Below are 12,946 nucleotides of genomic sequence, written 5' to 3' on the forward strand. Positions count from 1 at the left end.
GGTTCTCGAAGTATCGTTTTAGTACTCTGCTGACCGTGGATTGGATGATTCCCAGCATCTTACTGATGTCCCGATGTGACAACTCCGGATTCTCGAAATGAGTGCGCAGGATTAATTCACGACGCTCTTTTTTGTTCGACGACATTTTTCCAAATTTACGAAAAATTGACAGTGAAGCATGGCAAACGTGATCTATACACTCTTATCTGATTATAAGCGAAAGCTTAAGATATAATTCCTAAAAATTAAATTTCTACAGCGTTTTTTCCGTGATGCAATTTGATGTGACACACCCTTTATTACGGTGCTGTGTAGATGTATAAAGCAGAGTATTATTCTGTATGTTCAAATATATAGATATAGAAGATACCAAACTAATTAGGGTTGCGACACATATAGTCGAAAACCAGAACTGGAACGGTTGAGGACTGTTTCGGAAGATATCACAAGATATGTTCTAAAAAGCGATCGCGTAAATAGAACTTCTTCTGTGCCTGCCGAGATGGTCATGTGCCGAAAATTAGCGTTAGCGTAACTATGGAATCGAATATGTAAAGCTTGTAAAATGTAGAAATGGACTACTTCATTTTGGCGATAGCGGCGCTCCCTGTGGTCGGGTATGCAAGCTTTTAACAGCATTTTTTTGTATTATAATGATTACCGTAACGTGGTTCCGAGGTATTCATCATGCAGAAGGAAGTTGTGCGTCCATCCGTGTCAACTTGGGAGCTATCAAAACTGCTAGATTATTCTGAAGTCCTGTGGCGCGAGTGTATAAAAAGTACAATGGAACTCTCACGACTGCCCGCTAAGTTGAACCCTTGATCGTAATCTGCGGTTGAAAACAATTTGGAAATTTAAGGCTGACCGCTGTAATGTGCGACAAATCATGCATGGTAACTGCTTGGCACAAACGGTTTATATTTATGTTGGTGCGTGAGACGATTAAGTAGCTGGTTAGGGATCGTCATCTACCGATTCACCGCAATATTAGAACTGCTTCGGTTTCTCGCCAGCTGTCACCAAGCATTGGATCATAATGTTTTGCTAGTAAAATGAGTCACTCATCTTAAAAACTTGACTGGAGCTTCTCCTCTGCGCATCATCGCATCATCGATGGAGTGTTGCCAGTTATTAGGATACAACTCGTTTCCCAGAATCAAATCATATGAGGAATATTTTATTATTTTCCCAAGATACATGAATTTTGGAAAATAGTTTAAGGCAGTATTATAGTTTAGAAATTGAAAAAAAACATTTTTTTTCCTTCATATTTCTGTAGTTTGGTCATTCAAAAATAAACCCTAAAACGGACTTATCGAAAATTCTATTATCAACCGAGTTAGCGCCATTTCAGTGATGCGGTATCTAACCTGGTACGGCCATAACAATGAATTTCAAACGCCTTTATATCAAAACTAGTGTTTCTAAACTGACGTATATGATATCTTAAGTTCTACTGAACCGATTCATGTCGAACTTATATGAATATAATCTGCATGCATCTCTCTATCGCATGAATCTCTAAAAATGATATTTTTTTAATTTTACCATTTTTAAGAAATCGGGAAACGCAAGGAAAAACCTTTTTAAACCGCATTTTGTTTTTCAAACGGCCGCCATTTTGTCAAAAAAGACGTTTTTGACTTGTCCGAGGTACATGCGATAGCAGCATCTTTACTGATTCACAATCTGTTCGATTTTTTTTTGTTTCAGAGAATCAGAAGGGCTGGAATCGTGTACGCCATGGCACAACTTCTTTTTGGACCACTTCACTTCATCAGCTCATAACTATTCTAGTTATGAATATTTGTTCTCCGTTAATTTTTTGTTTTATTGTTAAAAGACAGATAAACAAATAATGATATAATGGATAGTTAAAAATATTCATTGTTTTATTATTATGAAGCTCAAAAAAACGTTCGAAATTCTAGAATACCCCCTTAATAAAAATGAATTCTGGTAAAAGAATTTTAACTTCAAACGATAGAAAAATCTCATTTTATGTAACGTATTTCAAAATAAAATCATAGAGACCTAGACATACTACACCTTGAATGAAAATAATTATAATATGCATATATATATAAATCGCAGACAGATAAAATTTATTTTGGAACATCTCTATTTCTTTGCGCGTTGCTAACAATCTCGAGAAGCATAAAACATGTATAAATACAATATAAAAAATCCTTTTTGATATTTTCGAGTTTTATCTACAGACAATACAAACGCGGCTTGCGAAGCGATTCTCGCTCTCACGAAAACTGAACAGGCGAAATAAAGTATCCTTTCGTGCATCATTGATTTATCATTCGTCCGAATTCTGCAAGTAAACAGATGATTACGAATTGACCGATTCGACCCCTGTTTCATTCGTTAGTTCACTCACTAGTTAACGTGTTGACGAGCAGAAAAACGCCCTTCGTGATGATGTAAACTGTGGCCGCCGGTAGTTTTATCAGAATGGCTAGCTGTTCGAACAGCGTTGTCGCTGGACGAGTTATTACCTCTAGTAGCATTTTGGGCTTAGGCGGAGCTTGTTCCTTGGCTGCTGTTGAACTTTGATACGTTTTGCTTACAGTGGACCAAACTGATTCGTTGACATACTCGGTGACACTGATTATGAATATTATCAATCTGATAAACGATATTTGTCTATAACGGGTGAGATTTTGCTACCCAATCAAAACAAACACGAGAGAGCGAAGTCCTGTGAATGGAGAGAAATGTCGATATTGGATTTGGAATTGTTACGTCCATTGATTTGTTTTTCGTTTAGCGCGTACTATTCTGTTCTCGATGAGAGCTTGCTTTGCTGAACTCAGTTGCATTTATTCACTGATAAGAAATAATAATCAGCAACGTTGCTAGTGTTAAGATATCGTAAATCTGTGCTTATGGGGGATTAGACATGCTGTTTATAGGGTTCAGTGGGATGAAACGCCCTGAGGAAGTAAAATGGTTTATCCAATAAATCAGTAAGAACTTGAAAATCGAAGCTTTGCTTTGAATGTATTCTGAGTGGCAAGTTCTAGAATATGCACGACCACAGTGCAAGTCGGAAAATTTTTTGATGAAGAAACGATCGGTCACGTAACGTGAAAAATTGTTACTCAAAACGGAAAAGAACACCTATCTGATTTTTGGATATGTTATGTAAAAAAACTTCAAGGAAAAATTTTGAGCAGCGCTACGAAGTAAACCCGAAACACCACTTGTCCAGACGAGAAGATTAAGACCCGAGAGTAACAGGGTCGATCCCAACACCACAACTTCAGCAAAAATCTCCTCACGGGACCAACTAAAAAAAATATTATCCACAACAAAGCTCGCTTCCGAGCGCAGCAGCGGTTCTTGTGGTGGCGGTGGCTTCCCCCAAAACGAATTCGTTCCTTTAGAGACGAATGAAGTTCAAAGTCTCTTTAATTCAAAACTTAACCTAACCTAATTCGTTCCTCTCTTTCTCTCTCCCATGTACGTGTACATGCATCGATGTTCGAGTTCAACGTGGATTAACATACGCTACAGGTGAGTTAGATTCTTTTGTACCAGTCAAGCCCTTTTATTCAATACCCATATTGATGGGGTTGTGAAAAAAATATATATAGCGCCATCTTGTGGTAGCGGATATCTTAGATTTGCATTTTTCATAAAAAACTATATTCTACTAGTCAAGCTCTTTCATTTGATACATATATTGATGGGGTTCTGAGAAAATATGAAATCCGCCATTTTTTAGTGGCTGCCATCTTGGATTTGGCTTTTTCATAAATAACTGTGTTCTACTAGTCAAGCCCTTTCATTTGATACCCATACTGATAGGGTTCTGAGAAAATATGAAATCCGCCATTTTGTAGTGGCCGCCATCTTGGATTTGCATTTTTCATAAATAACCACATTCTACTAGTCAAGCCCTTTCATTTGATACCCACATGGGCTATACAATATGGAATTATTATACAAATTATTCAAAACATCCGAAAATCAAAAATAAAATACTCCGGATAATCGAGCCTAAAATTCCGGAATATCGAATCCCGGATAATCGAGTTCGACCTGTATATATTTTTTTGGGGTGTTCCGCGTTAGACCTCTGACCACTTAAACTAAATACAAATATGTGAATGGTTAACATCTACGTTAAGACGATAATAGTTTTTTTATCTGTATTATAGTGACTTTCAACTCATTTTAGCTGGTTCGTCACTTTTACTTCCATTTTTGGAAGAATGTCGGGAGTGAGAATTGAACTCGTGACCTTTAGCGTGAGAGGCATGGATGTTACCACTACGCCGGATCGCCTCCACCCGATAAAAGTTCCACTGGACACGTTAGCGTCATTCAAAAAGATAATTCATACCATGATCATCACTATTCAAGTTACAATCTCGCTCCAGCTAGCAGACAGCAGTCTTTCTCAATGCCGATGTCAGGCACAGCTGCTCTATACGAACGAAGAATGGAAGATAGATATCGCAGACAGTAATTTTGTTCGATTTGCATGCCATCTGGTGGAGAGTGCTTCTGTATTGTTGCACACCATCGTTTCTGTATCTGTACCTAGCGTGTCAGTTTAAAATTTAGAAAACGAGGGCGTCACGTTTGGGGTGCAACGATTTGAGCGTTAAAACTTCGGCTCAACGAAGTGGTAATGACAATCACAAAATTGCACAGATTGGTGAATGTCGTCGGATTTCCGTGAAGCAATAAAAATATTGTGCTTGCTTTGGCCAATTTCTATTTTCTATTTTGCTACCGTGTTGAACGGATGTGCAAAATTTTTCTCCTCAGAATACATTCTCAAAATATGAGCGAAGTAGTCATAGTGCAGAGCTTGAACTAACGGGTAGCAGCAAAACAGAAGAGAAATATTCAATAGACCGTATCGCGTCGGTTTTCATAACGTTATGTGGAGATTGGTTGTGTATGATTGAATCACACGTACGAATTGTTGGTTTTATGCGTTATCAAATAGATAACGATGGTGGTGAAACAATTGTGTAATCACCTAGGGCCGCACTGAGTCTAGCACGAGAAGACAGTTCGCGATGCATACTGAGTGTGCTACGTGCATCTGGCAATAAAGACAAAAAATTCGAGTATTGGTCTCGCGAGAACAAGAATGAATCATAAATCACCCATTTCCAACTGCTTCTACAAATCCACGCAAACTCATCGGTTCGTTTCATGTTCTTTCTCACAAATCTTTCGACAAAAAAGTTATTCTATAAATTTCGATGCGTTCTAAAATAATATCCGAAGTAATGAAAAGCCAATTGATTTTTATAATTATTTTGCTGGAAGAAAGCTTCTGTGAATTTTGGAGCACATTGGTGTAATAATGACGATGTTTTAAATTATAGGGGCTTTCTGAGACTCTCAGACTTTCTCAGTTCATTCGCCTCTAGCCTTAAAAAAGGCCAATTTGGGAAACAAAACTATGCATTCGGCCTCGAGAAAGATCTTTTGAAAAGCCTCGCAGCCACTTGTAGGATGATAATAAATCGTGAATGACTTATTGGTGACTTTTTTTCCGATCCGATCAAGAAATTTTCGCAGCGGTTGCCGTCGACACGGCCACCCTATCACACATCCGATTTAGAGGTGTGCAATCCAGCTCATCATGATGAACAGCTCAGATCAGCTCAGTTCATCTAAAAGAGCTGTTCTTTATGAACAGCTCTTCAGCTCAGTTGTCAGTAACGACGTCTGGTGGCGACTTTCAATTTGGGTCCCAAACTCGATAGTGTAATCTTTATCAGATTATAAGACACGAAGCCAGTTTTTTAAAATGTTAAAATTTAAATGAATTTTTTCACACCGTGTTATTAAATTACTTAAAACACGTATTCCTGAATCTTATTTAACCATTTGTCTATACATTTCCGACATTTTTACTGAGAATTTCATTATAATATAAAATTGTCTTCAAAAAGAATTTTCTTATGAGATATTTTCACCACCTACAAACAAAGTGTTTTTCATTGAAATAGAATACTAATTTAATACACAGATGTTAATTTTCATTCATAATTTTAATTTTAAAAACGTGTTCATTCTGCCTGAAAGTCACTTATTATTTTTGGCGCCCCCTAAACTGGTAAACAAAGCCCAATTCCGTCAACGCGAATATAACTGTTGAAAAGACAAGGAACAAATGAAACTGAACTGATGTTATAACACGCAGAGCGAGAGACGGTCAGTTCATTTGAATCTTACAGCTCACACACTCTCTTCAATTCTACAGCTCTTTTCTCTCCTGCATCATCATCAAAGTGAGCTGAAGAGCTGTTTGATTTTTTTTACGAGCTGTTCCGCGTCAACTCACTTCAAAGAGTCGATTCTTCGGAACAGCTCTTGAGCGGATGGCACATCTCTAATCCGATTCGGTTTGGATTTTGTAGTCCTACGTTAACAATGTGGTCGTATCTCAGACCATTCTTTATTTCTTTCTGGCAACCTACAGCATCATGACTAACAGGTGTTTGTGGACCCTCTGAAAAAAAAGTTGAGTACCGATGTTCTAAGTAATATATAGGGTTGGGGAAAAAGAAATGTCGCATTTCTGATCGAAATTTGACGCTTTATTTAACATAATCAAAATTATCCAATTTATGTCAAATATGCGCCGTTTTGTTCGCAATCTTGTTGCCATTTAGAAGGAAACTTCATTATCCCCCCCTTATAAACCCCCCCCCCCCTCCCCCTCTTTATTAGCAAAAAACTCAGACAGCCAGTTTTCGCAAACCTCTTTAGAAGCCAGCTTAGTATCACCAAGAGCGTTTTGCATGGACCGGAAGAGATGATAATCACTTGGAGCCAGGTCCGGACTATACGGTGGGTGCAATAGGACATCCCATCCGAGCTCCCGTAGCTTCTGGCGGGTCATCAAAGATGTGTGAGGCCGAGCGTTGTCCTGGTGGAAAACAACACCATTCCTATTGATCATTTCTGGTCAATCGCCTGCTTCAAACGGTCAAGCTGCTCACAGTAGAGAACCGAGTTGAGGGTCTGGCCATAGTTGAGCAGCTCATAGTGGATGATTCCCTTCCAATCCCACCAAACACACAGCAAAACCTTCCTGGCCGTCAATCAGGGCTTGGCGATGGTTTGGGCCGGCTCACCGCGCTTCGACCACGACTTTTTTCACTTTAGGTTGTCGTTCGTGATCCACTTTTCATCAACAGCCACTATCTTCTTCAAAAATGGGTCGACTTCGTTTCCGTTTCAGTAGTACATCGCAGGCGTTGATTCGGTCTAAAAGATTTTTTTGCGTCAACTCGTGTGGCCTTTTTTTTGGAATCCAATCTTCTGCAAATGGTTCCAAACGGTTTTATGGTCTATACCCAGTTCCTGGCCAATCGAGCGAGTGCTCACATGCCGGTCTACTTGGATGATTTCAACGATTTTATGGGTTTCCACGACGATTGGCCTACCAGTACGGGGTATATCTTCGACAGCCACTACACCAGAACGAAATCGATCAAACCAACGCTGTGCTGTGCGAATCGTTATAAGTAACGGGCCCATAAACTACACGATTTTTTCGGCCGCCTTCGTTGCAGTTTTACCTCGCAGGTAGTAAAAACGTAAAATATGGCGAATTTCTTGCTTGGTGGAATCCATCTTTGACACGCTATAACTTGAGACTGAAAAGGACAATCACAACACTTTCAAAACGACACTTGTAACACAGATTGTCGTCTTTAAATAGCCTTATAGTATGACCCGATGCGATAAGTACAACACAAGATATGTTTAAGTGTTGCCATATATTGACAATATACGACATTTCTTTCTCCCCAACCCAATATTTCGGACATTTGAACAAGTATTGTTTAATCAACTTTATTTTATTTAGAAATGCTTTTTCCCATTGTTATACGGAATGCCTGAACAATATGTCATATCAAATAAAACCTTGCTAGTCCTGTCGAGATGGCATTAACATATTATATACGTAAATTACGTAAACACCCGTTCCGCTCTGAATTAGTCAAACTATAACTTGAGAGATCGCATAATAACATTGAGATTTTCCTGTAACTGTCTCAATTCAGCGAATACGTGTGGATCGATTTTTCCTACCAGGGCTGGATCAACTGAATTCATCTCCGTCGGTCTAATCGATAGCATTCCGTTTTCAATCGGAATGTTAACGTTTGCCGTTGATTCAAGGATACTGTCGATGGGTTTGAACGATGATTATAGGAAATTAAACTATAAAACGAGAAATAACATACTTTGCGGTTACGACTGGACTCCCCGTCATGGCATACACCGGCTCTCCTAATCTGGCATGCCGAATAAGAGCTAGTGGAGTATTAGGTTGTACTTTTGGAGTAATAGCTCGGCAGATTCGATCAGCGCTAATTGCTTTTGGACGAGATGCCATGGGAGTCTTTATTTTTGATCTAAAATATTGTTAATTTAGATACTGTTAATTCACTAATTTGAAGCTACATTGAAATGAATCTCAAAATTACCTCGAAGTACGGTCCTTCCCGGTGTTAATTGTCCCAATAGTTTTTCCCAATGCCGATCGGTCCACTAATGTTGCATGGGTCTTATTGATAGTAGATGTGTTGACGGCACCTGCTGATTTGCTTCGTCGTCTGTATTTGGCTGACATGAGTGGTCCCATCCGTTTCGCTGACGAAATCGCCGACAATCGGTCACGGTTTTCGCTATCCTCTGTAAGGTAACCTTAAGGATTATGGCCACATTCCGAAATGGACAAACCCAGCCACCAAAATGGATATTTGGATAAAGAACATAAAGAACATTGCAGACAAACACCATAATTTTAACAGCGACAGAGTATAGTTTGTTATGGTATAATTTCATTTTAGTAATTGAGATTAGAAAATATTCCAAGCATGAACAAATTATTACCACTCATAAAATGACAAACGTATTTGGAAAAATAATTAACATACCGTCATCCTTGGACTTCTTTTTCGCCGATTTTTCCAAAAGCACACTCATATTAGCTGCCAGAAGAGCTGTACGATCCCCACAAAAGGACGCCTCAAATTTATCCGCCTCCTCTTTCTAAATGTTCGAACATACCGGAATATTATTTCTGTTTGAGTTTTAACTGTTCTGTGTAACTTACATATTCTCGAACTTCGCCGATCGTCATAGCTAGAAACTTTTTCGGTGTCCTGGACTTCAACCCGTCGACCAACCGTTGAATTCTATCCATTTCGTCACGGAACTTCAACTCCAAATTAGCCAATTCACATTCCACTAGAAATAGTAAGGAAAATGTGAGTTCATCTGCAGTATTGGATGTGGATAATTATATAGAATAAGTTTTACCATTAACATCAAAATCCCGCAATTTATTTTCAATTCGTACTCGTTCTTCAACCGATACCCGCTTCTTAGCCGCTATCCGGCGCGAGACTTTCGTTCGTGTCATTGTATCTCTACTCCTTTGCCGTTCAATTCACAAGTTTTTCCTAAAGCAATATTATTGGCTAGGGAAAGTGAAATTTTCTGTGAAATACCGTATTTTCACGTTGAATTTGTAGCACAGTATCCGGATTACAAAAATAACAAAACGACCGTTAAAAGGGTGAATCTGCCAGCAAAATGAGCAAAATGAAGCGATATTGTTATGAAATTAAAACGATCAGTGCAAATTGTTTTTATCGTTTTGTTTATTATTATTCTGAGATGGTTACCAAGTTCAGTGATGCCAGGAACGAAAGTGAGGATAGGGTTACCATAATCTGTGGTTTTAGGATTGGTTTTATCATAATTTTCTTTCCCAGAAAATTGTATTGATACCCACATTTAATAAAAAAGAACAATTTTTAAACTTGTTCGCAGAATGATTTGGTGATGTTTCTGTATTTCATAGTGTTAGAAAATAGTACACAGCACATTCTCTTCTGTAGAATGGATGCGCAGGTTCGACTATTTCACTCCCGAGCCCGACTGGCTCGGTACTTTTTATTAACTTCATTGTTTTTTACATAGTTTTTTGCTCACTTGCTAACTTATGCCCTTTAAATCTTGGGCTCAAATTCCACGCGCACGCTTCTAGCTACTGGCACTGCACGCGCTCGGTTAATTGCCGAACATAGTGAGAAAAAAAAGTTGTCCTAAGCATAAACAGTAAACCGCGAGTTATTGAACTGCCCCTCCGGAAATTTGGCAAATAATCGAAATTAAATTAGGTTAGTTCAAGGCACGCGCTCGCAATGAATGAATCCAGGGTGGTTCACAGATTGATCTGTAGTTATCATAACACTGATGAGAATATTATAGAGATAATGTGAACAATACGGGTGGATCAGTCAAACAAATATTTGACAAACGCAGTTATGTGCAAACAAATAGATAACGAGAAAATACTATGATTGTGGAACTAATTCACTAGTTCATTTAAGTCAACAAATGAACGTTGTTTATTTAAACTTGGTGTTTCAATAAATTTTCATGAGAAAAAAATTATTGATTTGATACAATAATACAAATAAATATACAATATAACACTCTAACAGAATCAAATGGCGTCGTATTGCAACACCATGACGGTTAACACGTTGAATAACACGATGATTAGATCTAGTATGTGTCAGAACTGCTTGTTTACATAATTTAGAATAAAATGAATATCTAGCTGCTTCAGTGCACAAAAAGGGTTACAAGAATTTAAAAACTTTTTTGTATTCCAAAACCGTATGATTCAAGGTAATTATGACGTCGAAAAAATAACACGAAATACAAATAAAATAAATCTTTGTAATTACTTTAACCGGCAAATTCAGTTATGGGTTTCGAATTTGTGGGTGCATTATGGTTTGAGAAATTCTCTTTTATATATTAGTGCGTGACCATAGTATTTTTTTTTCCTGAATTGTAGTTTCAATAATAATCTCAAATCATTTAATTCATTTTATATTTGCATCATTTTTATTAGTACCTAGTTGATATTTGAGCAATTCCAAATGAAATCGACAAATGACATAACATGAGTATTTTTGATTCGCATGAAAGTTTGTATTCCGTTTGTGTTGAAGGAAATATGAGTTTTCCACAGCAATTGGGAATTTTTCGACTCAAGTGTAGCTTTTGGAAAGGGCATGTCGATTTTAGTAAGAAAAATCTTCGATAATTTATATCCCAAAAACTACGAATCGTACCAAAATAGTGTCTTGGAAAGAGTTATAGAGTATTGATGTTAAAATGTGAAAAAATATACACTGAAAAAATTGTACTCTTTTTTTACTTACCAAAAAAAAACTTTAATTTGCAATATCTAAAATATATATTTTCCATATAAAATAGAAGTTATATAGAAAATTTATATAGCCACAAATTATGAATCCTGATGTGATTTGAAACAAAAAAAGCCCTTCACAAATCTCCTTCTAAATGCATCTCGAGATATTTAAAAAATATTTCTAATTTATTGTCTTTTTTATAGTAAATAGGCTCTTTTAATATGTTTGTCGTATTATACCGTCATGTTCATGAAATTTTATGAATTTGCTTATAATTTTCAACAACTTTTCCAAATACATCATCATGGCAAAAATATATGCTTAGGAGTTACTTTGAAAAACATTTGAAGACATGTGGGTTTTACGAAATGTTTTTCAACATAACTCCTTAATTCATTCGAATCAAAAATACATGTTTTTAAAATCTGCATTTTTAGGACGATTTCATTTGGAATTGCTCATGTCTCATGCCAAATAACAAACCTTGACTGTATTCTGAGTAGCAAGCTCTAGAATACGTGCAACCACAGTGCAAGTTGGAAGAAATTTCTTTGACGAAAAATCTCCTGGTCAGAACGGACATTTTATATTAACCTAATTCTAGACACCATATTTTAACATGACCCAAGGCAAGATGGCCGTTTTGTCGCTATGTAGATTACGGGGGTGGTATATGAAAACAGTATGAAAGAAAGCGGAAGGAGGATTGTTTACCTGAAGCGAGAGAGAAATTTATCTTTCTACTAACTAGTTCTAGACACTTATTCGAAGATAAACGTTATGCGTATAGGAAAGACTGCACGTTAGCAACGTAAAGTGTCGTATTGAATAGAGTTCCCGAATCATGCACAAGTGTATTGAAGACAGTAAACTTTCAAGATGGCTACAGAATGGTTACCTAGTGATATACTTCTCTTAGACATGGTATTCTACTGTGTTGGATATTCCGATGTTATTTAGTTTGCATTATCAGTATGATTTATATACAGTCAGTAAGATTTGACCGAAAATAGTGCGATATTCAAAAACCTACGAAATTTTTAATTTAAGAAATGGAAATTTAGGGAAATAATGGAAATTATTCCATAAATAAAGTCTTTCCAAGAGACAATTCTCGCGTAACTTTTGAGAAGGTCCAATGTAACATTTTCGCCAACTCGAGAAAAACGTAGTTGAAGACCTGAACATTATTTCGCGAATTGTCTTAAAAGCTATCAATCTTTATCACTGTTTTCACCACTAGCTGTCAAGAATAACTCCGTAAAACCAATTGTAACTATTGTTCCGTGATTTGAGATTAAGGTTGAAGCCTCGGAGCGAAAAATGTTACATTGGACGTTTTGACTGCCCGCGTTTGCACATTGGACATATTACGTTGCACTATAAAAATTTGAAACTAATTAATAAACAACAATCCAAATATCAGCATTTCGTTCTAAAGACTGATTATTATTGTTATCACTCGTTGAATTGCACTGAAATCGATAACAACACCTGTAAGAAACAAATTCCAAAACGACCGAAGTACGACTGCGAGTTGTTTTGACTGCTTTGTTACTTCGGACGTTTCGGCCGTCGGAGGAAAGTGGCGTCCGAAGTAACAGCCGGGTGCTTAAAATTCGAATCTGTACATTGGATATTTTTTGTATCGGCGACAAAAAGATGAAGAAGATAGATACGTGAACGATTGTTTTTGTAATACA

The 12,946-nt window shown here is 37.3% G+C and overlaps 2 protein-coding genes and 1 long non-coding RNA gene across 4 annotated transcripts in view; 1 reads left to right on the forward strand and 2 right to left on the reverse strand.

Moving 5' to 3' along the window:
- Nucleotides 1–12,946, forward strand: part of LOC129771137 (zinc finger protein 271-like) — a 44,680-nt gene that overhangs the window by 13,540 nt on the left and 18,194 nt on the right. The window lies entirely within an intron of this gene.
- LOC129771150 (uncharacterized) lies at nucleotides 2,108–2,878 on the reverse strand. The gene is made up of 2 exons (XR_008742294.1): nucleotides 2,393–2,878; nucleotides 2,108–2,326 (listed from the first exon to the last, which is right to left on the reverse strand). It is a non-coding gene; the product is annotated as an uncharacterized LOC129771150 (long non-coding RNA).
- On the reverse strand, nucleotides 7,838–9,615 carry LOC129771146 (borealin-like). Of its 2 annotated transcripts, none has more exons than XM_055774550.1 (6): nucleotides 9,328–9,615; nucleotides 9,122–9,255; nucleotides 8,943–9,057; nucleotides 8,490–8,697; nucleotides 8,247–8,417; nucleotides 7,838–8,185 (listed from the first exon to the last, which is right to left on the reverse strand). In XM_055774550.1, the coding sequence occupies exons 1-6, from the start codon at nucleotides 9,428–9,430 to the stop codon at nucleotides 8,005–8,007; spliced, it is 912 nt and encodes a 303-aa protein (XP_055630525.1). In that variant the 5' UTR covers nucleotides 9,431–9,615; the 3' UTR covers nucleotides 7,838–8,004. The 2 variants fall into 2 exon arrangements, with proteins under 2 accessions (XP_055630525.1, XP_055630524.1); XM_055774549.1 differs by having other exon boundaries at nucleotides 8,490–8,709.

The sequence above is a fragment of the Toxorhynchites rutilus genome, chromosome 2, assembly GCF_029784135.1.
Source record: "Toxorhynchites rutilus septentrionalis strain SRP chromosome 2, ASM2978413v1, whole genome shotgun sequence".
NCBI lineage: Eukaryota > Metazoa > Arthropoda > Insecta > Diptera > Culicidae > Toxorhynchites > Toxorhynchites rutilus.